Source organism: Glarea lozoyensis, assembly GCF_000409485.1.
Source record: "Glarea lozoyensis ATCC 20868 chromosome Unknown GLAREA11, whole genome shotgun sequence".
NCBI lineage: Eukaryota > Fungi > Ascomycota > Leotiomycetes > Helotiales > Helotiaceae > Glarea > Glarea lozoyensis.
Genome location: NW_007360985.1, coordinates 488,501 through 512,033, shown reverse-complemented (window position 1 = coordinate 512,033; position 23,533 = coordinate 488,501). Strand labels below are relative to the sequence as shown.

At 47.0% G+C, this 23,533-nt stretch overlaps 9 protein-coding genes across 9 annotated transcripts; 3 read left to right on the top strand and 6 right to left on the bottom strand.

Moving 5' to 3' along the window:
- Window positions 1–2,382: 2,382 nt before the first annotated feature.
- GLAREA_11079 (uncharacterized protein) lies at window positions 2,383–3,945 on the top strand (the record flags this gene model as incomplete). The annotated part of the gene is made up of 2 exons (XM_008079268.1): window positions 2,383–2,678; window positions 2,736–3,945. The coding sequence occupies 2 exons, from the start codon at window positions 2,383–2,385 to the stop codon at window positions 3,943–3,945; spliced, it is 1,506 nt and encodes a 501-aa protein (XP_008077459.1).
- A 1,650-nt stretch (window positions 3,946–5,595) lies between these two features.
- GLAREA_11078 (Ankyrin repeat-containing protein) lies at window positions 5,596–8,270 on the bottom strand (the record flags this gene model as incomplete). Its single annotated transcript, XM_008079267.1, has 2 exons — window positions 5,596–8,053; window positions 8,110–8,270. The coding sequence occupies 2 exons, from the start codon at window positions 8,268–8,270 to the stop codon at window positions 5,596–5,598; spliced, it is 2,619 nt and encodes an 872-aa protein (XP_008077458.1).
- A 545-nt stretch (window positions 8,271–8,815) lies between these two features.
- GLAREA_11077 (uncharacterized protein) lies at window positions 8,816–10,858 on the bottom strand (the record flags this gene model as incomplete). Its single annotated transcript, XM_008079266.1, has 1 exon — window positions 8,816–10,858. The coding sequence occupies one exon, from the start codon at window positions 10,856–10,858 to the stop codon at window positions 8,816–8,818; it is 2,043 nt and encodes a 680-aa protein (XP_008077457.1).
- Window positions 10,859–12,312: 1,454 nt separating this feature from the next.
- On the bottom strand, window positions 12,313–15,025 carry GLAREA_11076 (Phospholipase D/nuclease; the record flags this gene model as incomplete). The annotated part of the gene is made up of 5 exons (XM_008079265.1): window positions 12,313–12,783; window positions 12,831–14,413; window positions 14,505–14,581; window positions 14,629–14,735; window positions 14,780–15,025. The coding sequence occupies 5 exons, from the start codon at window positions 15,023–15,025 to the stop codon at window positions 12,313–12,315; spliced, it is 2,484 nt and encodes an 827-aa protein (XP_008077456.1).
- A 1,087-nt stretch (window positions 15,026–16,112) lies between these two features.
- On the bottom strand, window positions 16,113–17,129 carry GLAREA_11075 (uncharacterized protein; the record flags this gene model as incomplete). Its single annotated transcript, XM_008079264.1, has 2 exons — window positions 16,113–16,947; window positions 17,119–17,129. The coding sequence occupies 2 exons, from the start codon at window positions 17,127–17,129 to the stop codon at window positions 16,113–16,115; spliced, it is 846 nt and encodes a 281-aa protein (XP_008077455.1).
- Window positions 17,130–17,379: 250 nt separating this feature from the next.
- Window positions 17,380–17,787, top strand: GLAREA_11074 (uncharacterized protein; the record flags this gene model as incomplete). Its single annotated transcript, XM_008079263.1, has 2 exons — window positions 17,380–17,522; window positions 17,658–17,787. The coding sequence occupies 2 exons, from the start codon at window positions 17,380–17,382 to the stop codon at window positions 17,785–17,787; spliced, it is 273 nt and encodes a 90-aa protein (XP_008077454.1).
- Window positions 17,788–18,092: 305 nt separating this feature from the next.
- GLAREA_11073 (Ctag/Cox11) lies at window positions 18,093–18,984 on the bottom strand (the record flags this gene model as incomplete). The annotated part of the gene is made up of 3 exons (XM_008079262.1): window positions 18,093–18,139; window positions 18,191–18,641; window positions 18,688–18,984. The coding sequence occupies 3 exons, from the start codon at window positions 18,982–18,984 to the stop codon at window positions 18,093–18,095; spliced, it is 795 nt and encodes a 264-aa protein (XP_008077453.1).
- Window positions 18,985–19,589: 605 nt separating this feature from the next.
- On the top strand, window positions 19,590–20,187 carry GLAREA_11072 (RmlC-like cupin; the record flags this gene model as incomplete). Its single annotated transcript, XM_008079261.1, has 3 exons — window positions 19,590–19,632; window positions 19,680–19,960; window positions 20,014–20,187. 3 exons carry the CDS (start codon window positions 19,590–19,592, stop codon window positions 20,185–20,187), a joined length of 498 nt encoding a protein of 165 aa, XP_008077452.1.
- Window positions 20,188–22,222: 2,035 nt separating this feature from the next.
- On the bottom strand, window positions 22,223–23,485 carry GLAREA_11071 (uncharacterized protein; the record flags this gene model as incomplete). The annotated part of the gene is made up of 1 exon (XM_008079260.1): window positions 22,223–23,485. The coding sequence occupies one exon, from the start codon at window positions 23,483–23,485 to the stop codon at window positions 22,223–22,225; it is 1,263 nt and encodes a 420-aa protein (XP_008077451.1).
- Window positions 23,486–23,533: the final 48 nt, after the last annotated feature.

The window sequence follows — 23,533 nt, the reverse complement described above, 5'->3', positions numbered from 1 at the left end:
CACAGGATCTTTTCGTTTCATGTATTACTTTCAGCGAATCAGATGGAGTGTTTGTGGTGTGTACACTGTACAGCCCAAATTGTTTGAAACGGAATCCTTGATGTCGTTCGGCGGCGTAGAGGATTGTCGAGTCGTACGAAATTACATTTAGATAGAGGATGCGATAGCTACGGTATTAGTGTTGCGCAGTAGAGATGATGTTGTATTCTTCCCGACATTCGAAGAACTTGAAACGAAGGGATGTAATGTTGCGCAATCCTAAGTTAGTCATATTGCGCAATCTGTGATCAGAGCGGGCTTTGAAACTGAGGATATTTTCCCTCTGGTATTTTCATATTTTCGGTGTTAAGGGATCACCATCTCATTCCAGCAAACGGATCAGCTTTAAAAAATCTACAAGATCACAAGTACCATTCACATGCTCTCAAAACAATTAAACCTTCTCCTTCCAATCGTAATGCTCGCTATTTAATTGCCTAACGGCCCGCCCGCCTCTTTATATTTTACCGGCAATATCGCATGTCCGCACCACGCTTCCCCACAATCTGCCCAGATCGAGAACTCGGAAGCAGGACGCACAGCGACGGATAATTCGCGAGGCAGTCGTTTACCACTCGTGCGAGATTCAATTAATATAAAAATATTGTAGGTTGGGGAAGAAGATTTTTTTTCTTTGGCTTCCCCGCGTTTTGGTTGTGGGTTAGACGAGGTTGAAATGGTCAAGAATAGAATATGTCGTGTGATTGTGTGGAGAGAAGCCTAGATTTGGTTATTGTGTCGCCTGTTACCATACGACTCTCTTTCCTAATCCATCGTACCGTATTCACTTTGGTGATATCGAGATGAGCGTATATGGCATAAAATCTCGTCTTACATTACAAAGTAAGCGAAGTAAAGGCTCTGTTTTTGTAAAACGAGATAAGAGTTGACTGTATTTTACGAGCAACCCTACCCTGAAACAGACGGTGAAAAATGTTGTAAGGGAGGAAAACCAACGCTTTGATCTGACGTGAGGAATGCTCATGGTACGAGACTACGAGTAAAGGTCGTCCCTTTGGCGCCTCTCCAACGAAGGAAGGGGGCGAGGGGATAACGTGGGCGAAGGGCACGACAGACAGGGCTGAGTCAGGATATGCTGTGAGACTCTAAAAAAAGTTTCTAGCGGTGGTTAGAGGAAACAATCGTCAAGTTCATAGCAATTCAGATCAGATGCTGTTACCGTTCTAGATGGCAATCTAATCGTGAACCCTTTTTTGCTCCGGAGCCATGTTCGCTGCTCAAATGTCTGTGATGGCGGGGCCAAGATAATCGGGATACCAACCGAGTTAAGCAGGAGCCTGTCGCGGCCCCCTATGTTGGAGCTGATCACTCTTGGTGTAACAAGTCGTTATCGAATTCGCGGTGCAAGGAGAAGCAGGAGAGCTGTGCTCACGCCTAATTCGAGCGATTTCGGGTTGGTGGAGCAGTGCCGAGGGGGCAGGTGTGAAACGTCGTCAAAGTTGCTTCGATCAGGTTCTGGTGTTGCACGGGTTATCCACATGGTGCACTCTCAGCGAAAGGTCCTCGTACAGTAGTGCTCTACGAGGTGGTAGCTAAATGAATAGCTTGTGGTAGGAGAGTAGACTTGAGATCATATGGCATTGCAGTAAAAGTTACACAGTCACAAGCACGATTCTAGATAATTACCATGTATTACTCCGTCCTAATAGATAATAGCCAGAGTTTAGAGGCTGTTATCTCAGGGTCTCGAGGGGCTAGAAGTGGATCTTCTCGATCGCCACGCCTCCACGCCTCCTCGGAAGGTCCCAACCAAATAATTATTCCTCGACTCCTTTGAGCTCCTTCTGTTAAACGAGCCCTGCAGACGAGAGGCAGAAGCAAAATGGACCCGACCCACCCCAGCCGAGCCCCCTGAGCCTCTCTCGCCTGGGGTCGCGCCGGCTACAGACGAGCCCCACTGTTATTCACGGCAGCCATGTAAGACGTCCCAAAGCGGCTAGCGGCTCAGCTCACGCCTAAATTTAAAACACCGTGTCCTTTCCATAAAGGCATCCAGTTCTCCCTCGGATTCAGACTCACAAAATCACACCAGCAACCCCAACCATCCCAGCACATTACGAGTCGCCATACAAAGACTACTATACCCGCTCTTGATTGGGTCGCGTCGTCAGCTCACCACCTCGCTGCCTTTCACCCTTTGACTGAGTCATCCTGCTCGTCACCTTCTCGCCTCCACGGCTCTGGACACAGTTTCCACAGCATGCAATAGCACATCTTTCCTTACATGTACTGGCGGACCTCGACAACCTGCATCAATAGCTAATACTCCCGACCATTCCATCCCGAGTCATAGCATCAGTACAATAATTTCATACCACCAAAATGTCGACCCAACCACACATCAAGTTCGAGCACTCGCCCGCCGACAGTCTCGCTGATAGCTTCGCCTCCACCCCTGGCACACAATACACATCTCTGTTCGACTCCAACACAATGGACGACAGCATGGATTCAGTAATGACCCCTCAGTCCTACGAGGGCGAGGATAGCATGTTTGGAGGATCAGTACGGGGCGAGAGCGTCCTGGAAGATACCCCTGCGCCAGAAAAGAAGCCAGTCAAGAAGCGGAAGTCTTGGGGCCAACAACTCCCAGAGCCAAAGACCAACCTACCACCAAGGTACATACTCGATCACAAGTTTACCATTGTCGATCAATCAGCTAACCCGTTCATTAGGAAACGAGCAAAGACCGAAGACGAGAAAGAACAACGTCGGGTCGAGCGAGTCCTCCGCAACCGTCGCGCAGCACAATCATCAAGAGAGCGCAAGCGACAGGAGGTAGAAGCATTAGAGGCTGAGAAGCGACAGATCGAGCGAAGGAATCAAGACCTCGAGATGCGCCTGGCACATCAACAGGAACAGATTCTCAGCCTCCAGCAAGCACTTCAAAATGCCACAGGCAATAAGATGCATGTATTCGGATCACCAGCCGCATCGCCAGCTCAAGAGCTGCGCCGAGCACCATCACCAGTCACATTCTCACAAGAGCTATTCAGCTCCAGAGATCCCCACAACTCCGCCATCAGTACCCAATCAATATCTGATCTCCAAGCCGCAGTACAAACTGTGAACCCCGCCTCACTATCCCCCGAGATGCGGCCCGTCGCCGATTCCTCCAACGCCAGCTCTTCCGATATGACACAACATCCTGCCGCGATGTTGTGCGACCTGCAGTGTCAGTCGGGAGAGCAACGGCCCTGGATGGTTTCAACGACAGCCACGACTTCAGTGGTCTATCAAACCTTGGTAGCACTGATCTTGACATCTCAAGCTATTTCGAAGATCCTTCAACCAATGAATCAGATCTACAATACCTTGACAACAGCATCCTCCCTATCGCCGACAACTTCAAATCTAACTATGATCATATGGTTGGTCACGATGGCGCCTACGACTCGTTCGACCTCGACGAGTTCCTCATCCACGACGACCCACACACGTCCGAGATGCGGTCTTCGGATTCGTATGCTGAGACGACTGCTAGCCTGCAGCCCCAACTTGGCGCGTCCTCTTATGGATGCGACGATGGCGGCAATGCGGTCAGCGTCTGAACAGCAACTTATCCACGACTGTCTCTCTGATGTTGATGTGAGTGTTCGTCGTGAGGACGGGAATTCACCTAGTGTGGAACGACTCATGACGCTACTTTGGACCATTCATGTGATTGAGAAGGAGCGAACGCAGAAGACAACCAAGCTGGACGCAGCGACGGAAGTCAGACAGGCGTGTGATAGGTTGGACATGTTCAGACCTGAGAATGATGTTTCCTTTTCTTCCTCTACTTCTGGAACCGAGAACGGTATGGATGGGCTTCGTGAAGAACACGAAGCTCTGGGCAAAAAATCCTTGGCGGATTGGCGTATGGCGTTTACCAAGAGATCGTAACATTATCCTTACGACTTATACGATTAACGGACATGGGGACGTATCATCATCATCGTCAGCCCCTTTGAGGCATTAAAAGACATGTACACCACCAATTGTAACAATGCAATACCAAAAATTGCCCTTATTAAAATCTTCTCTTGTGCCTTTTTGATTGTGTAATGTGACTTGTGATATATGACATGATCTATTCCCACTTTGAAATTCAACTAAATAGACAATATGGTATGCAATTCCTATTACGGTATCACCTGCTGTCCGCCGATCCTATTCTATCTCATCACTCGGAATACTGTCAACCAGTAACGTACATTCACAATCATTCCACAGATGCAATTTCTAATATATCCGTATTCCTACTCTTCTCCGAGTAACAAGCTGGAGCTAGAACAGAAGATTCCACTATATCATGAATCTACGAAGTTTCATTTTCAGAAATATATACGAACTTGACAGCGATGTCAGAGCCTCGGAGATTGTGGGGATTTTCTCACCGCTGGGCTGGTTTTGGGGAAGGGGTGAAGAAGGCTAGTGATTAATGTTGTTAACAAAATCGCTTTGATTGAGAAGGGATCTGTGATTGATATAAGATCTGTAATTAACAAAATAAATATAACTAACAAAATAAATATAATTAGTAAAATAAATATAATTAGTAAATTAAATATAATTAATAAAATAAGTATAAGGAGGAAAATAAATGTAAATATAAATAATAAGATTAATATAATTAACATAATTAATATAATTACTAAAACATAGATTGATATATCTTTATTCTTTCTAGTGTTAAAAGTATTTACTTTGTTCGATATAACGATGGAATCTAACATTAAAGTTCCATCATTCGCTTTCAAATCATTCAAGTCCTCGTTCTCTAAAGACTGCAGAAGTCTAGAAACGATGTGCATCTTCTCGGCTTCTCTTTCCGAGACCCATGAAAGTCTACAAGACAGTGAAGACACTCAGTTACACAAGGTTTTGCGTCCTCTTTTTCCAGAAGAAAATCATTTTTGTTCGGGGAAAAGAAGGTGAGTGCAGATACTCCAAAGACTTTAGAGCTGCAGAGGTTTGAGTCTCGTAGTGGACGCCAGACATTTTGGTATAGTTTTATCGTTGCGCGGGGATTTATGGTGTCGTGCTCTTGTATCAGTGCCACGAAAGTGAAAATAACAAGTAGTGATTCTCGTTCAAAGAATACCCAGCATCTAAAGGTAGATGGATACGATTGTTTGAAGAATGTCACAATTTGCAATTTCAATTTTTCTTTGAATCGTTAAGGTATATCATTTTACAAATTACAAGTATCTAATAATAAACGTGACGTTGAAAAGACCGTAAAAAGAATGTACTCTTCCACAGGTGGTAGCTTTTCATCGAAATGGAAATAATGATATCCACATCAAAATTCAACCAAACTCAGCCGTAAAATTAATCTTGTTATGCTCCCATGCTATGATGTACAAATATTCAAAACTACACGTCCCAAGCCAGATCATGACATCAAATTCTTCACTGTACTTTTCCATCCATTTCACTTTCCAGCCCTTGACCAAGCCGAAACTATAATAGTATACCATAAACCATATCGAACCATCAAGTATATATTGTCTAGCCACCGTCAAGTCAAAATAACTTAACTATTGCCATTTAAAGACTAGCAGAGAGCGCTGTTCGACCCTCCGCTGTCATCCACTCATCCATGTCTGCAGGGTTGGGAATTGCGCCATGATCAATAAGTAGGTTTGTGCAACTCAGAATCTCATTTCCCAACTGGTGATTCTTGTCCTGCTTCGTTGAACGCATGTGTTCTGCTGCCTGCATTAAAATTCCAGTCCCACCATAATTCCGACTGTGAACATTGGCTCCAGATTTCAATAACAGCCGTGTGATACCCAGGGAACCCAAGTTTACAGCAATGGACAGAGCTGTGTTTCCTTTGCGGTCCTTGATGCCGAGATCTGCACCCTGATGTAGCAATACTTCCACACGTTGTGGATCCTTAGTGATATCGTACTTGATTACAGCATGTAAGATAGTATCGCCATTTAGATCAATCCAATTGATGTCCAACATTTTAGCACAAAACTCGGGAATAATGAGGAGAGAGAATTGTGGTTCGATGAAGCTCAGCGCTGAGTAGACTACGGGTCGTGTATCAGTAAAACCGCCGAACACTTTTGCGAGTGTAGTGTCCAATGTTGCCCGAAAATCAAGTCCAGAATAAAACTCTAGTGGCACTTCTCGCGCTACCAATATGTCAAAGAGGGTTTCTCCTTGATTGTCAGTCGCATCGAGAGGTATTGAAGTCATATCCAATAGATTGGTCAAACCCTTTTCAGGCAATACTTCGTGTAGGAGATCCTCTGAAAGCTGAAGGAGAAATCGATGTATTATCGTTCGTCCATGGCAGTCTCGTCGATTGAAATCATGCTTCCGCTTTCTTTGTACTTTATGACAGTCCCGCTGCTTGACCCTATGCTTATGGCTCTTCCTTACACTTCTTCCATCTGCTATCAAGCGTATTATGTCGCTATACTGGATAATTTCGGCGGTTGAAGTGATTTTGAGACAGTGCAATACAGTCTCTCCAAGAGTGTTATATCTTTCCGCCAAATCTTGTGGGCCCAAAAATGGCGTGGAGTGCACAGGGCTAGCTTTCCTTATTGACCATGAAGACTCGTACGACGACAGCACTAGTGAGCTCGCACTGTAGTGAGCTGCCCAATGAAGGGGGGTGTTTCCGTAGAAATCAATTACAAGATCTATCATGTCAAGCTCCCCAGAGGGTTGCGATGCTCTCGGTAGCTGTTTCCACTGCTGGAAAGCTGTAGTACGTATGCCGCACTCATGACAAATTGGTGCATTTGCCCTGCAACACGCTCGAGCGCTTCCTGACAGTGAAGAATAGGACTTTGCATTTGGTTTACCCACTAATTCTAGCCAGGCTTCTTCCTCTTTAGAAGAATATGTGGCAGGCATCCGCAAAGGAGGAACGACAGTGGTTGAGCCGTTAACTGTGTCTGGCAAAGCTTGCTCCTCTACTAAAGATAGCGGGTCCTGAGACGCAACTGCTATTGCCGAAAAGCCTCTTTGTGCTTTAACCTTGGATCCTGAGCTGCCTGTCCGAACGGAATGTATGCTGGAGCCATATGACCGGTGCGAAGTCAAATGGCTAGCCCACGACATCAAGCTTGATTTAGTGGAACTAGCACCAGAGAAGCGTGAGACTAATTTTGTGTGCTCTGCTTTGAAAATGGTGTCGTACTTAAGAAGCACAAATCTTTTAGGTTGAAGCGTGACATCAGAAATTTGCTTGCTGAGTTTGTCAAGTACCACCTGTGCATGATCGGATTTACGCTGTACCTCCTCCTCTTCTTCCCAAGAAAAAAATAATGGAAGTGACAATTGATCTTCTTCAGTTACTTGCGTTTCCCGTGCTGTTACGGAGGTTCCAGGCAATTCACCCAGATACTCATCGATTTCCTCGCACAGAAGGGGCGATGTATCGGTATAGGGTGATATTATGAAAGGAGCCGTCAATTCTGCGACAGCCAGGAGCGGGTCCCCCTCTTTCATCGCTGTAGCCACACCATTCACGGATACATAAGGCGACCAGTTGAAGTCGTCAGTAAGAGCCGCAGGTTGTGGAGACGTATCATCTGCTTTGTCCTCCTCTTGCAGCTGTTTGTCATAGTGCCCAAGTTGGGATACTGTAGATTCAACCAATTTCGGGTCAATGAACTCAAGAGGCGAATGTGCTGGGGTGAGAGGCACCGATTTCGACGGCAACGGATCGCTGTTCGATATCAACGAGTCACATGGCAAACCCCATTGAATGAGGCTATCAGAGCAACCTGCCTTGAAAGCCTGCTGTGGCCCATCGAACTGAGCAATCCTCTTCGCTCTTCGAGTTCTACGTTTCAACCGCCGTCGATGGCGATCGTTTTTCTCTCTCATACGTCGGGTATTGACCTGTCCATGACAGGCTTTGAGCGTTTCGAAGCGTAGTTTCATATTCTCCTCATCACGAGGTCTAAAAACATTGATATCTTGGACTTGATTCTTCGGCAGCAAGTCCTTCAACCGTTTTTGTGTTGCACTTTCGCTATGAACGGAGCTCATTAGTCGTAGACTGACTGATGACTCGGAAGATGGACTTACCTGGGAGCAAAACCTTCCTCCTTCATTTCAACAGATATTGCCAACATGGTAAGTTTTGTCAAAGTGTATAGGTGAACCGCTTTCTGATCTCGACGAGGTGTCCACGCCGCTTTAGGACGACCGCCCTTGTTTTTGGCTTGTGGTGTCTCTTTGGGAGGCATGACTGATTTGGAGATGAGGATGTTCCCGGTAATGAGAATGTGAGGTAACGACAATAGAACTTTGCTTGATAGAGCTGATTTTGAGGACCGACTGGCAAAAGAGAAAACCAAGGTTGAACAAGATGTGCGTGTCAGGGTTCCGCGCGGAAGGTAAAGATGAACGATGATGTGGAATAAGTCTTTGAAGTTCAAGCTTCGAAATTGGGGAGAGCAATAACCTGAAGAAGAGAAGAAAGCAATGACGAACTCAAAGAGATCAAAGGCAAACAAATGAAAGTTAGATGGCAAGGTCACAACGAGGCTGCGAAGATGCCCTAAGACCCAAGTAAATGCGCGGCTTCTGATTCGCGAATGGCAGTTCTTGCGCAGGCAAGAACGACATGAAGGGGCTGAAATAAAAGTGGACCAAAATAAGCGAGACTAGCAGACCTTCTGTTCGAAAGGGAAAAGGCACTGTTTGGATGAGCTTAGAGCTTTGTATCTTCAGTTTTACATACAGGGATGTACAAGAAATATATGTTTATAAATATGTATATGTATCTTCCTCACTTTCTGACACGGCACAAACTCATCGCGACCTTAGATGGGTCAGACTCAGACACAGCAGTCAACTTGACAACCGCAAACTGGGCCGCGGAAGCATCAGCAGCCACAGCAACTTGAACAGTCTTTGCCTTTCCAAACTCAGCAGTGGACAAAGCATTTGGTACTACAACAGTCCATCCAGCAGCATCGACTGTGGCGTTCAATCTGTAAACATCCGAGTTGAGGTATGCGCGAACGTTCTGGGGATGTGCTCGACCACGACTCGCAATGAATGAACCAGTGTTGTCAAGTTGGAAAGTGCATGTCATGCCTTTTGATGCATCCACCGTCGTAGCTTGGCCTTGGGTCAGAGAAACACCGTGAATGCTTGACCCTTTGCCGCCGAGGGAGCGAACAGCGGTCGTGTAGGAAAGTACGCCTCTGGCATCTCGCTGGACGTCGATGATGTAGAAATGGAGAGAGTTGCCAACATCGACGTATTCATACTCACTACCAGAGCGTGTACCAGCGTGGAAGAGGGCATCAGCCAATTGTCGGTAATCTCCAATAGTGATGTACTCCGCCGTACCATTAGGGCGGTAGAAGTTGAGCATTCTGATGTCTTGTGGGTTTGCGTCGATAGTCCACTGGAAAGGTCCAGCATTGCCATTGTTCTTGGATTTACTAATCATGACTCCAGAGTCTGGTTGAAAGGAGTCCGCTCCCATACGGTCCACGACTTCGAGCTCGTAGTTATTGTAACCACGCCCGTCGCAGTAAGGATCGGTGTTGACATCACACGCTGGTGCAAGATCAGAGCTCAGTCTAACTCTCATTCCCATCAATTGACCTGCTCCTGGAGCCACAGAACGTGCTTGAATCGTAGCAACAACAAGACCGGAATCGGCCAATGCTTCGCGGGATAAAATCACGACACTCGTGTTGAGAGCGAGCCCAAGTTGAAGCTTGTCTCTCACTGTATGGTAAGATCCCATAGAGCCACCCTCCTGAGGCGGAATTTGCCATCTTGTATGTGGCCCTCCTGGACCATTGAATGATCCTCTGCTCATCATGGACCAAGGACCGGTGTAAGCTCGACGAGGAGGATCACTGTATGGGTTGTTGTAATTGTCTCCGATGCTCAACAGATGGCTAAGTTCATGAGCGTAAGTGCCCATCCCGGAACTCTCAGCTTGTGTTGAGGAACCACCGCCAGCGTTTGGCCATATAGTGGCTGCCGCTGCCCATGACGACCAATCTTGGTATCTGGTCTTTGCGTAATTTCGGTGTGTAACATTTCCGACAGGTGGACCGAAAGAATCAGGGATATCTTCTTTGGACTGGAACAACATTTCACCAAACTCTTGCCAAGTGGAACTCTCATCCTGGCCGGCACTGAGGATGAACACCAGCTCGTAGGCGGCCGCGGCAGGGGCACCAATCTCAGCTCTCCATGCTGCAAGCGCGTCCGTACGGATATTTCGGTTGCATGTTGATCCTGTTGGGCATTCTCCGGCGTTGAAGCTGTTGTCGATACCGTACTGGAATGACAAAGATGGCAGTCTGTAGGCTCCAAAAGCAGTGAGATCAACTCCGAAGCGACCCCCGGAATCTCCCATCCAATATTCGTGTAAAGTATGTCCTTTATTCAGCGCATTTGGAGCATTCAAGAAATCTCTGTAGAACGTAGGAACTTGAGCACGAGTCAAGTTTGCTGGAGTGCTAGGCTGCGGATTGGTGAAGATTGTCGAGTGGACTGGTAATGTGATAGCGAAATCGAGGTCGGAATAGTCAACAACAACAAGAGCAATGTTGAAATTTCGAACTGATCCTCTGATGGAGGGATTTGCCCAGTCAGTGCCTGGGGGAGTTTTCCAATCTGCCCAAGTCATGTTGTCTGGATTTACCCAATTCTGAGCATCAATAACAGCAAATGGATCGCTAGCATCGAACGCCTCGCGCCGTTGATTTGGTAGTGCATTGGCGATTTGACCCAGAATGGTACTCGTCAGGGTGACCGTCAAAAGTCCCCAGCGAGGTTTGATAGCATTGAGAAGTTCCATATTGGCCCTCGATCCAAACAAAGATACAGAGATACAAAAACCTACCTCAAAAATCCAGGTCAACAACGTCTGATATACACATTTCGGATTCAGGTACCAACCGCCACCCCACCCTTGGACTCCAAGAGGGGTGCATGATCAAGTCTGCGGCTAAAGATAATATATATCGACAAATCACTTATCGGTGCCCTTGCCCGCCAAAACAGGCAAGAGCTAAGCCTTTTGCCAAGTGATCAACATGTGTAAAAGGTGCGATGTTGCTCTTGGGACGTTGAGCTCCTCCCAAATGCGAATTGAGCACCTGCATGATACTGCGCGGGCTGCTTTGCATACATTGGTAACCTTTTGAATCCGGATTGGGACGTCGCAGAGATGGACAGCGCGAGACGCGTTCGTTTGCGCTTTTCAACGCGCCACCTTTGTGGAATCCAAATATTCGAAATTGACGCCCAGGTGGGGAGAGTCTATAAGTAGGCGGTAAATGCTGATGGACGGAGGATTAAAAACGAATAGAAAGTGACGTTGTGGTGATGGAATTGATTAATGAAGTTGATGAGAGCTGTGAGGTCGTGGAAGTGGGGATGTCCTCCTCGGTTGAGCTCTAAGCGACGTATCGAATCGACTACTCCAGATGAAGCATCTTACCTCTCTCACCAATCAACTTCTGAACAATTTAGTAAACAGCCCGTGATTGAAAATGCGTTGTTCTACCTTGTTTTTCTAGGAATTGTGTTGGCTTGCATACAAGCTATAAAACAGGTTACGACAGACTACTTCAGTCTTGTCCCATTATCCCATAGATATATTACCTGCTTACAATTATTCATAGGATTATAGGCCGTCGCTGAGCGAGTGGAAATAAGAGGATGACAAAAGTAAGCCGTCGAGCGTCAAGGGCGAGACGAGCAAATCGGGCGCTAGCAATACGAGCGGTAAAGAGAAAAGCGATACATACAAGAGTGACAACAAAGCGAGTGGTAACAGTCCGGCCGATAGTAATACGGCTATCAAAATGAACGGCAGATACCCGGAAGTAGCAGCGGCACATATTGTGACTGAGATGAATTATGATGAGAAGGTGAAGACACAAATATAGCGACTCTCTGGAAGGTACTTATGAGCTCCATTACATGATGGAAGAAAATCAAGTAGCTCAAGATTACATAGCTATTGATACGCAATGGTTGGTGTACCAGGGGAGGGGCTTATACTCGCTCAGTAGTGGTGCTCGTTTTCCTTTTGTTTTCTTATATAGTATGTCGACATAAAAGATGCCTTGACTCTGCGTGCGAAATTTGAGACGCGAGGCGTTTGGAAGGATTTGGAAAGCGACTCAAAATCGATAAAATTCTTGATCCTGAAAGAGTAAACCAACCAACAGTGGCACAACCCACTTACACCTCTATACACCTCAACTACAAACCCATCAGCATCGCTCAACCACTAATCAAAAATCAAAAATCGCCCACCCCCCTAACCCTCCTCACCGCCCCCATAACACCCTTCGCCCACGGAAACCGTCCGGGATCAATCCCAATAACGCCCTCGGCCTCCTTCCCTTTCTCATCCCTCCATATACCATCCTCGCCCACCGCGCCATAAAGATGCGTATTCTGATTCCTTCTCAACCCATCAATCCACGCCGCGCACACCACCTCACTGTCAATCATGACATTAATCTCCTGACTGTGAAACCACGATTGGGTGTCTTGGTTTCCGTTGCCTTGAATGCCGATATGTTCGTCGACGATCATGAGCTTGACGTGGCAAGAGCGGCGTTTCTTCGCTGCAAGGATGGGTAGGGTTTGGTCTTTGGCGATGTAGAAGAAGGGGTGGAGATGGGGTTTTCCTGTGGGGGAGAGAGTGGTGGTGAGGTTGTGAATGACCATTTCGTTTGTGCCGCCTTGTTTGGGGAGGAGTTCGCCCTGGGGTTGTTAGATGGTTCAGAGAAACAGAACGAATGATGACTTACAGTATCGTTGTAACCTAGGCATACGTAGGCATATACATCGACACCCCTTTCACATGCTTCGATAATAGCGGGAATGAGTGGCGAAGCATTAAGTGTTGGAGACTGAATGAAAACGTTCTTTTTCGCATTCCGTAACGCAGATAACCATACCTCATTCTGCGGATTGTAAACTGAGGCATGATTAGGTGTTCCATATGGTTCTCGACAAACCATTGCTATGGGAAATGCTTCATGAACTGGGTGTGGGATATATGGTGTCATCTCTTCATGTTCCGGACAATCTGGTGCGTTTCCTGGGAAATCTATATTCTTGGTGTGGTTGAGATGACGGGTTACGGCTGCGATTCTAGTATCTCCTTCTTTTGGTGATACTGCTGTTTGGACACGGGCTACTTCCCCTGCAATATCGTTGTCATAATGAGGGTCATCAACAGTGTGTTCAGGTAGTGTCTTTGGGTTTGAAGTAGGTTTTTGGATCTGTGATTCGGGTAACAGCTGTTCTCCTGAACCAAAGTATCGTTTAGATTCCTCGTCGGGGCCATAAGCTCCATGATGCTGTACTGCATCAGAAACGGAGGCCACATTCCCATTAGAGTCTGCTGTAGATTTGGTGCTTGGTTTAGTATTATTCCCATCCTTTAGACGATTTTTCACAAGCCCAGTGACAAGTCCGTTTGATCCATCATCTGGCTTCTCATGAGCTATATCTTCTAAATCACCTGTAGTAGCAGCTACTCTAGCATTCTCTTGAAGTCTTTCCGTCGTTCCCATATGTTTAGTCTCAAATTCCGAGTGCGGTACGTCGGAAGGAGGATGGTCATGGCTAGTTCTTGTGTCTTTATTTCCATAACCATTGTGTGTGTTCTCTTCTGGTATTTCTTCCTCGTGAATTGGCTTACTGACACTTTTGCTAGTACTTGGTCCCGTTGCAAGACTGGAGCCATCCGTTGGTGTCGTAGCGCTGGAAGGTTCCTTTGACACTATCCCGGGTAGCTTAACTTCTTGATTGTCGTATGCGCTTGCCTCCTGACTATGGCGCTTTCCTGATTCCATTATCGGCGCTTGCCTCTCGATCGCACGATCTTGTCCGAATATCCTGACTTGACTGCTTTCTTCGCCAAAAGCTCCGATGCCACCACGTACAGCAGGTGAGTTGTAACTTGGTAACGGTGGTTCCAACTTGTTACTCCAAGAAATCAATGCCATATCGTATAATGAATCGACGATCGGGCCTTCCAAATGTGTCATCATTTCTAGATTGTCGTTATCTTGAATGTTGTTACTTTGGAGAACCGCAATCTTCCTGTCCACAATCATGTATTTGCAATGAAATGTCCCAACCAATGGTCGATGGTAATTTATGACTTGTAAATCGATATTCGGTATTTCTGCCTTCGATGGCAATGCGACAGCCTTTCCCAGGTACTCCTCCTCTTTAATTTCCATGTGATTGTTGAATACTTGCTTAGGACTGCCACGATCATATTCGATTTTGAAGACTATTCGTTCGCCCCTTTCACCGGCTCGCTTGGATAGTTCTTTCATCGCATTGGTAATGTACTTTGACGCAACCGAGTTCTGCCCTGTAATTCCAAGCAAGTCATCAGCAAACCGTTGATTCATTCTGAGATACAAGAGCTCTCGATGGATATTGATTTGCTGGAGAACACTTACAGTAATTCGTGGCTAGTATCACCTCTTTGTCTGCACGAACAATCATATTTGACATATGTCTCATGATATCCGGAAGACTGGTCCCCTATCAGCCGAGTTCATCTAACACGGATGTCTTACTGACACGGAAATGATTGTCAAAGGTATTGTACCACAGCTGCCCATCAATGGCGGACTAACCATACACCCCGAAACACTCTTATCCAATGTGCACAACGCATCATGGTATAACTACCATGTCAGCCTAGCCTGAAGATGTCGATAGAGTAACTCACTCTCAAGAACAGCTCACTCGGCTTCGTTGGTCCCCAGTTCCCGCATTCGAGAGCTCGCTTTAAGTCTTCGGAGGTGATATCGTTTCGATGCGCTTTCGCCGTAGATGTGCTTTCATCCTTTCCCGCTGAGTGTCCGCCATATAGCTTCTTCCACGCTTCTCCTGGAGCCAGAGTTGGATCTGCTGCCAACAAGCTAGAGACAGTTTCCGTGCCTGTACAAAGCTTGTGGACCTTTTCAGATATCATCGTGAGGTCTGTGGGGTTGTCGAGGGGTATGCAATTGGTGTCTCCGCTTAATCAATTACTCAAACCAAAAGAGAAAACTAAACACAAAATAAAGAACAAGAAATAAGAATCTAGGAAAGCGCAATACACCTCCCTAATACTCACGACATCAAGAATTCAGCGCGAACTCGGCAGCGACGGGATCTTTGTTCGTCCGCCCAGTCAAGAGCTGAGGAGGGCCGTACGCGTATGGATCTAGAAGGAGCTCCATTACTTCCAAGCCCTAGATGATGTCGTCTTGCGTGTCTTGGGAGAAGAAAGTCAGGGTTGCTGAGGGGCAATTGGACGGATGACGGACTTTGCAGGGATGCGAAAACAAGCTTTTGCCAAGATTTCTAGAACCAAGTTGGTTTTCCCGGGTGTGAGGAAAAGTCCCATGTTTGGAATTCGATGGACAAACACGTGGGTCGGGTTTTGAATATCTGATTTGAGTTTGAGAGGACGATTTGGTTTCATGGTTTGATTTAATATTTTCGTATAATGATTGATCGAAATACAAAAACTGTATCAGACCATCTTTCTGCTCGATACCGCAGCCTTTCGAACCACTAGCTTGCTAGATACGGCTCCCGGAATAGCGCTCAAGCTGAAATGTTTTTGACGGAAGTACGGCATGAGAAGTCCTATTACAGGTTTGAAGGACGGCTGTGAGCTGATCCATGTATTCTCGTACTTCTTTCCGGAAAGAAAGTACGTAAAATTGAATCTTTTCAATAACCAAAGTCCTGTCAAAATTGTTTAACTGGGTTCTAAGTTTAATTGCCCTGAGGGTAACCGCTTGTTCGTTTCGTCAAAAATATCTCATTTAATATGAGAGATTAATATACCGGTAACACGAAAACCCCCCTCTTCGAAATTATCCCAAATCTCTTAACCCCCGCAACCCTGAGGCTGTATCTATGTCTTCTCCCATAAACTTTCCCCGCCACGTCTCCTTTTCCAGTTAACTCCAGGTACGCATATGCACTGTGTAAATACTCTCCCTTGCCCTCCCCTCCCTAATCACAGTTCCCATCAAATCATAGACCATTCCCATATATGCTAGATATCACTCATCCTCCTCCTCCTCCCGATTATACCACACCCTCAATTTCTGGCCCGGACGACGCGTATTCAGCATTCTCCGACCTCCCTCATAGCGTTGCATATACGGCACACTACACCTTCCACATATAGCACTTCTGCCATCGGACGATGTAAGTTCCCATAGAGCAGTTTTCGATCTTGGGGAGTGCTGCGAGGAGGGCGTGTTTGTAGGTTGTTGTCCGCTTGAACCAGACAGCCGTTCCTTTGCATCGCGTTCCCGTACCGTCCTCCCCTCTAATCTCCTTATACGATCGCTAAGCTCAATAAGCGCATCCTCCACAGGTACATCGGTCGCAAGCAAAACCGGTGCCGCGTCTACTGGTGTAAATTCTAATTGCGAACTAGAATTGGGCCAGCGTTCATCTGATTCACGGAGTTCCCGTACCCTCCCCTCTATTCTTGTTACACGATCCTCAAGCGTCAACACAGGTAAAGTATTGGCACCCAAACCCGGCGTCACATCTAATGGTGCAGGCCTCAAACCAGCATTTCCAGCTCTAATTGCTGTTGGATACTTCTTCTCCGCAAGACTTCTCGTGAATTTCCCGCATTCCCCACAGTAACGCATGTTCTCAGGAATGAATTCGCGGATGTGGAAATGCAGTTCGCAGTGTGCTGGGTAATAAAGTACTGGCACGCAGAATTTGCAGCCTCGAGTTTGGATTACAGGGTTCCTTAGATATGGAGAGCCCGTTTCTAATGGCAGTGGTTGCACATCTCGAAACCTTCCTGAAGCTTGACTTCTTTTTATAGGGTACGGTGGGGATGGCTCGAGACCGTAGAAATATGTACTAGGTCTATGTTAGATTTTCAGAATTTCAGAGAAGGGTTGGCAGGTACCAGGTTAGAGATAAACAGATCCCATCTATGTTGTTTAGGAAAGTAAATATCTTTAGATGAATTTCGGGTGGTAGTATAAAGAAGGGCGCTGTGTCTTTTGAGAGGCTCTGCTGGCCAGGAATGGATACGTGAGAGACATTATGTTGCGACATTTCTGCTTCTGCTCCTTCGCGTATCCGAGGGCGATGATAGTTGGATGAAAAGAGGGGAGAGGTTTCGGACTGGAAATTAAGTAGAACAGACATTTGGATTTGTCCATTCAAAGCTGGCGGGGGAAGTTGCATACTTTCATTCAAAATGGTGTGGGTGAATTATAACGCGTAAGGCTAGTGAGTCTAGGTCGTTCCACAACTATATGCCAGATGAGTGATTGAAACCTTAACTCCAAAATGCCAAATGACAAGAGAGAATGGGAATCGAAGAAAAGCGAAACTTCAGAGATTATGAAGAGCTGCGGAAACGTGATAGTTGCCTACTGGACCCCACGACACAAGGCTGTAGGCCTTGCATATGCATGGCAGTCGTATTGCAGGTAAGGTGCCTGATCCGCTCGCCGAGAGAATGTACCGGCCGAAAGAGCAGAATTGACCAGCGATGGAGATAGTAATTCGTGTACATACCTTCACCATACTTGCTAACGCGCTGACACTGACGAATTCGCATCTAGGCTTCCCTACTACGGTGTGACCACAGCATGCTCTCAGCTCCAATTTGAAGATTCGAGAAGAGAACATTGGACACAGCATGAAAATGCGGTCAAGTGCGAAGTGAAAATGTTTGCGTTGTTGAAAAATTGAGATAGTGGCAGAAATTTTTCGAAGTCGTTCCAAAGTCCGTCGTAGACTACCAATACTTACTTGACATCATAGATGCCGAGTGATCGGAATTGCCTGCACGCTATCACTTTTGGGACATGAGTCAAATTTCTTCCCAAGATAAGTGCACACGCTAAGTCAACGCAGTTTAGTGGTGTGAAGAGTTGATTGATTCTCGAAGTTCGTTTTGTCCTAGAAAGGCTGCCCAATAGATTATCTTGTAACCCAGTCCTATTTAAACCCTTCAGACGCCGCGCAATGCTAAATGCAGTTGTTTTTACAGTTGCTCATACAGGCATCGGAGTTAGATGGCCATTTTTATCATATCTTGCTTCTACAGTTCGTTAGTATTATCACCGTCGCCCATCATCAACGTCCCACTTACTAAAAAAAGTATAACTCAACGTGACCTGCTCAATGCCCTTCATACTCGGATCATTCACAAAATCCGGATCAATATAGAAGAAAACCGGCATATCCACCGTCTCCCCAGCATTCAGCCTCTGTTCCTCAAAACAAAAACACTGAATCTTTGCGAAATACGGTGATACCTGCGCAGGCGTCACGCTATACGTAGCAACTCCAATGATATCCTCCGGAGAATTATTCGTAGCAGTATAAAACGCCAAAGCCGTTTCGCCCGGTAAAACTCGCACTTCTCGTTGTTGTGGTGTAAACTTCCATGGTAACACATCGGATACGGAGCCGTTAAATGTAATCCGAATTCGTTTCGCGTTCGTGACAGGTTTTAATCGTTCAGCCGGGTCGCCTCCATCTACTCCGCCATGCCCGGGTGCCTTAATGGGTTGACCTCCCCAACCTGTGGTTTGGCAAATCTGGGGATCGTCAGAATATGCGGTAGATAATGCGAGGTGAACATACCATTTTATACATAGGAACGGAGCCATAGGAAAACGCTACGGTCCCGAGAATTATACTCAGAGTATAGTATAGAGTCGAAGCATTCTTTGTTTTGAATGGTGCTCTCAGTTGCTCCATCGTTGGGGCAGCATTCTGCCTCGGTTTCGAGCTGTTGGAAATCGCCCTCATAGAGCTTTGGAAGAAGGGAGTCGCCCGTTTCTGGCCTGTTGATTTGGAAGTGGCACATGATGAACATAACCAGCCTGAAGCTGCGTTATTGCGACTTAGTCGTGACCATAATCTTGGAGATCCATTCATAATTGCTATCGATTGTGTATCTATTCCATTATCAAGGTTATGTGATGACTTCTTGAACAAGGATGTCGATATTCTGGCGGTGGAATGTTAATCCGGGCCGGATACCTCGATGGATATCGAAGCCTGTTGGATTTAGTTCGGGATCTGAACTCTCTTGCAACAATCCCGAACGCCAAAAACATCTCCGCAATTATACATATCTACAGGCTAGATTGAAATAAGTGTGTTGGCCAGACCAGATTGCTAATCGACACACCCAAAGAGGCATTACCATGGGACAAATGGAATAATCCCCTTGCATTTGATGCATGCGATCCCAGTGAGTTAGTGATGATATCACCACACCATTACGGTTCAGGGCTGCAAGCATATAGCAGTTGGTTTAAGAAACCCCTCGTCACAGTCGTTACGTGTGTACACATGACGTGCAGTAGTTTCCGTTCTCCTTAAGCTATCAATTGATACCTCTTTCCTCTCATCTCTCTCATCGATTTCCCATGATTACCTCTAGATTCACACGAGCTCTACGTACCTCAGTACCTCAAATCTCTTCAAGAACAATAACAGCATCACATCTTACGAGATCATTTACCACATCCCTCAAGATGTCCTCCTTCAAACCAAACTCTGGAATTCCAGAGCACGAAAGTGAGTCTTCCTCCTTTTCCAAGCTCAATAGTCTAACAGGTAGCCAGTGGCATACTTCCCTAAGATGGCGACGGCTCTCCCAGCCTCCTCCAGCGAATTCCGCAAAGTCCTCTGGACAGGTCTCTACTCCCAAGTCGTGATAATGACCATCCCCGTTGGCGGTGACATCGGCGACGAAGTGCATACCGTCGACCAAGCCCTCACATTCACAAGCGGAAAAGGGATGGCCACTATCAATGGCAAAGACCAGGCTGTTGAGGCAGGGGATTTGATGGTTGTGCCAGCGGGAACACAGCACCAGTTTGTTAATACTGGGGATTCGCCATTGGTAAGTTGTCCTTGGACGAGGGGAAAGTGAAAAAGTTTAATGTTTTGGGGTAGATTTTATATACCATTTATTCGCCAGCCGAACATGCGCCTACATCGGTGCATCATACGAAGGAACAGGGAGATAAGGAAGAGGATGAGGGGATTGATGAGGCGCCGGAGTGGACGAAGAAGAGTAAGAAAGAGAATGAGGAGGCGGGGTTGGTTAAGCTGAGCGGGAAGTATTAAGCTTGTTTTGAATGAAATCTATTACCATTTATCAATATCTTCATACATACTCCTCTTTGGCACTTACAGTGTCACCTCGTCAACTCACAAATAGAGTAGGATTGTTTCAATCCCTATCGTACGGCCCCCTCATCTACAACGCCGCTTCTGGAAATAGAGGAAACAACCGTACTGCCATACAGTAGCTCAATCACATTGCATGAAAAGCGCCTCAACTAGCCAACAAGCGACAGTTGTTTCAACCGCCAACAGCAGTATAAGGCGTGCCGAGTTTATACCCCACAATTCCACCAGAGCTTGAAACGATTGTACCTCTTACAATTGGCGATGAGAAGAAAGCTTAGCTCTAGCGGATCTTATGATCTGGAGTAGTCAGTCGGCTTTCAACATGGTATTCTGGTCTCAATCACATTGCATAACGCCTCACCAAATGTATATACGGCCAAACAACAAGCGACCTTCATTCAACCTCTAGCGGAATTACAGCCTCCAATTCCGTAAGGCGTGCCGAGTGTCTACCCTACAACGCCGAAGACTTTCCACTTGGGCGAGACTTGTGCGATGCCTGATTATTCCCCCGAATCTTCTCCATAGGACCGTCTTTACCAGCGTTTAAGTTATCACTCAGATCTCAATCACATTGCATACCACGCCTCAACCAACCTACCTAGGTACATAGGCCAAACAACAAACGGCCGATGTTTCAACCGCCAAACGCTGTATAAGGCGTGCTGAGCCTCTACCCCACAACTCGGCCTGTCAAACAACACACTACCCACCCAAAAAGCCAACCAGCCAACGGCTTAGTCCAGGCAGGGTGGTAATTATGTGACGACCAGCCGGAGAATTTGAGGTAGAGCAAAACAAACATCCAATGAAATGGAATCAAACGAATAGCGCAAGGCAATATTCTCGGTCTGTCACAGCGCTTCAAACCAAACCACCAACTATCTTAGCCACAAAGGCTCAGTTTTCTAACTTCTGACACCTAACAACCTGACGGAGAATTCAAAGCCACACCACAAACAAAACTACCCAATGACGAACCGTCGACTCAGTAACCCAGACTCGACTTCTCGGTCTGCAGACAGCGCTTCAAGACAACCCGCTTACCTGACAGGCAGAAGGACGGTAGAAACGAAAGGCGTCCAATGATCCCAGATCTTCGGGAAGAGGATACCTGGAATTCGGCACTGTTTCTGGCGCTTCGACCATACGGCTACTTCCAAGCAGAAACAAATAGTATCTACCTAGGTATCCACCAATCCACCAATCCACCTCCCCCCGTACCCCAGACTGTAGATCGACAACTAAACAGAGAATCTCAAGCCACACCACAAACAAAACACTAACCAAGCCACTAGTAGGCGCTCCGTCTATAGGTTTTGCTAATCTTTGTTTCGGTAAGCGATGGCGCTTCAAGACTCGTCACGCGGGTTGACTTGTTGGAATTAAGCGCTGATTGTACGTCAAGGTTACGCGGGTGGTTTTGGTGGGCGGTTTGGGTGGGCGCTTAGGAGACGGGTGGGATGGTAAGGCGGGAGTTGGGTATTGATTTGGGTGGTTCGGTAAGCTGGCCTGCTAGGCTGTTGGAGAGGTGGAGATGTGGTGAGGTGATGAGGTACTTGGTTACCTACGTGTGTTGGATGTTGTGCGTGGACTTTCGGTCGGGGTTGGGTTGGAGTGGAGATGGATGAGGTTGAGTGGACTGTGGTTTTGGTTTTCGGTAACTGAGTGACTTGGTAACAGTTCTTAGAGTTGAGGTTAGATAGGATCTAGGGTTCGATTTGTACTTTTCAGCCGGAGCTTTTGATGGTGTTGTTGTAAAGTTGTGGTGTGGTTAGTAGAATAGAGCCGTAATTATGAGATACCAAAAAAATCCAGTATTCACGAAGAATGAGACCAGAAACACCATAAATTAACCACGTAATAATCTTCATATTCATAACTTCATATCCCAATTAAATATCTACCCTACACAACCCGCTAAATCCCAATAATATCCAAATAAAAGTCACAGAATCCAGTCCCGTGCTCATATACTCAAAGAAAGCTTCGGCGGCCCCCTCTCCCCCTCCTGTATACTCGAGTTCGAATCCTCACTCCCCTTCCTCGGCACAGGCACCACCAATCTCGGCACACAAGGCATAACCATGCGCTCCTCAACCTCACTCATCTCACTATCCGTACTAACGCTCGCCTCCCTCTCCACGGCCGGACTAGGCGGAATAACCACCTTCCCACCCAACCCCGCGATCTTCCTTCTCATCGGCCCCTGCTCGTCCTCCAACGGCGTGATCAGCTCCCCGCCTTCACTGTTGATCGTCCACTCCCACTTCCGCTTCTTCTCTTTGCGCTTCCTGCGCTTCGCGTCGGGGTTCTCAGGTTCGATCTCCTGGTCTGCCATTCGGCGGCGCATGTCTTCGAATGGACCGGGTGTTTGGCCGCCGTCACGCACGGCGTTGGTCTCTGCTAGTGCGAGGTCGAGCGATTCGATGTCTGAAGCTGGGGGGTGCGCGGAGTACGGTGAGTCTTCGGCCAGCAGCTCGATGTGCGATTTTATGTATTTGGCCGTGGTGATGGTTTGGGTGAGGGGGGTTTGGTATTCGACTTTTTTGGCGGCGCGCGAGGAGATGCGGAGGGAGGAGCGGGAGGGGGTGAGGGGGACGATGGTGGAGGGGGGAGGTAGAGGGGAGTTGCGGAGGATGGAGTGGAGGGTGCGTGGGTGGGTATATGGGAGGGAGCCGGGTGTGTGATGGGATTGTGCTCGTCGACGGGCGGTGCGGGGGGTGGGTGGTGTGTCGTTGGGGGTTTTGGGTGTATTAGAATCGAATGTGAAGACTCGTGGTAATAGTTGTTCTCCTGCTCCCGCGGATTGGGGTGGTGTAAATGTAAATGCTGTTGCGGCCGGGTTCTTTTCTCCTCGTCCGCTTACGGGTGTCCTGCCTGCTAATGCGGAACTTGGAGTATCTGGATATGTAATTGCGAATGGACCTGGTGTCTGGGTTCGTTTCGTTGGATGAACATATCCTCCATTGTCAAAGTTCTTGGTCTCTAATCGTAATGATGTTGGTTTTAATTTGAAGTCCACTGGAGGTTTTGTGGTTCTAGGCGAAGCATTTTCGATTGCCGTCGCATATGCATTTGCTAATGTATTAAATCCTGTTGGTGATGATGGATCTAGATCCGCTTTCACCGCCGTCGATGACTTTCCAAATGTTACCGCCGTCGTAGGCGTCTTGATCTGAAGGCTGAGCCTTGGTCGTTTAGGAGGCGAGGTTTGCGGTGTACACGACATGGTTGAAGTATATGGATTGATAACAGAAAGAAGCATTATAGGAAGCCA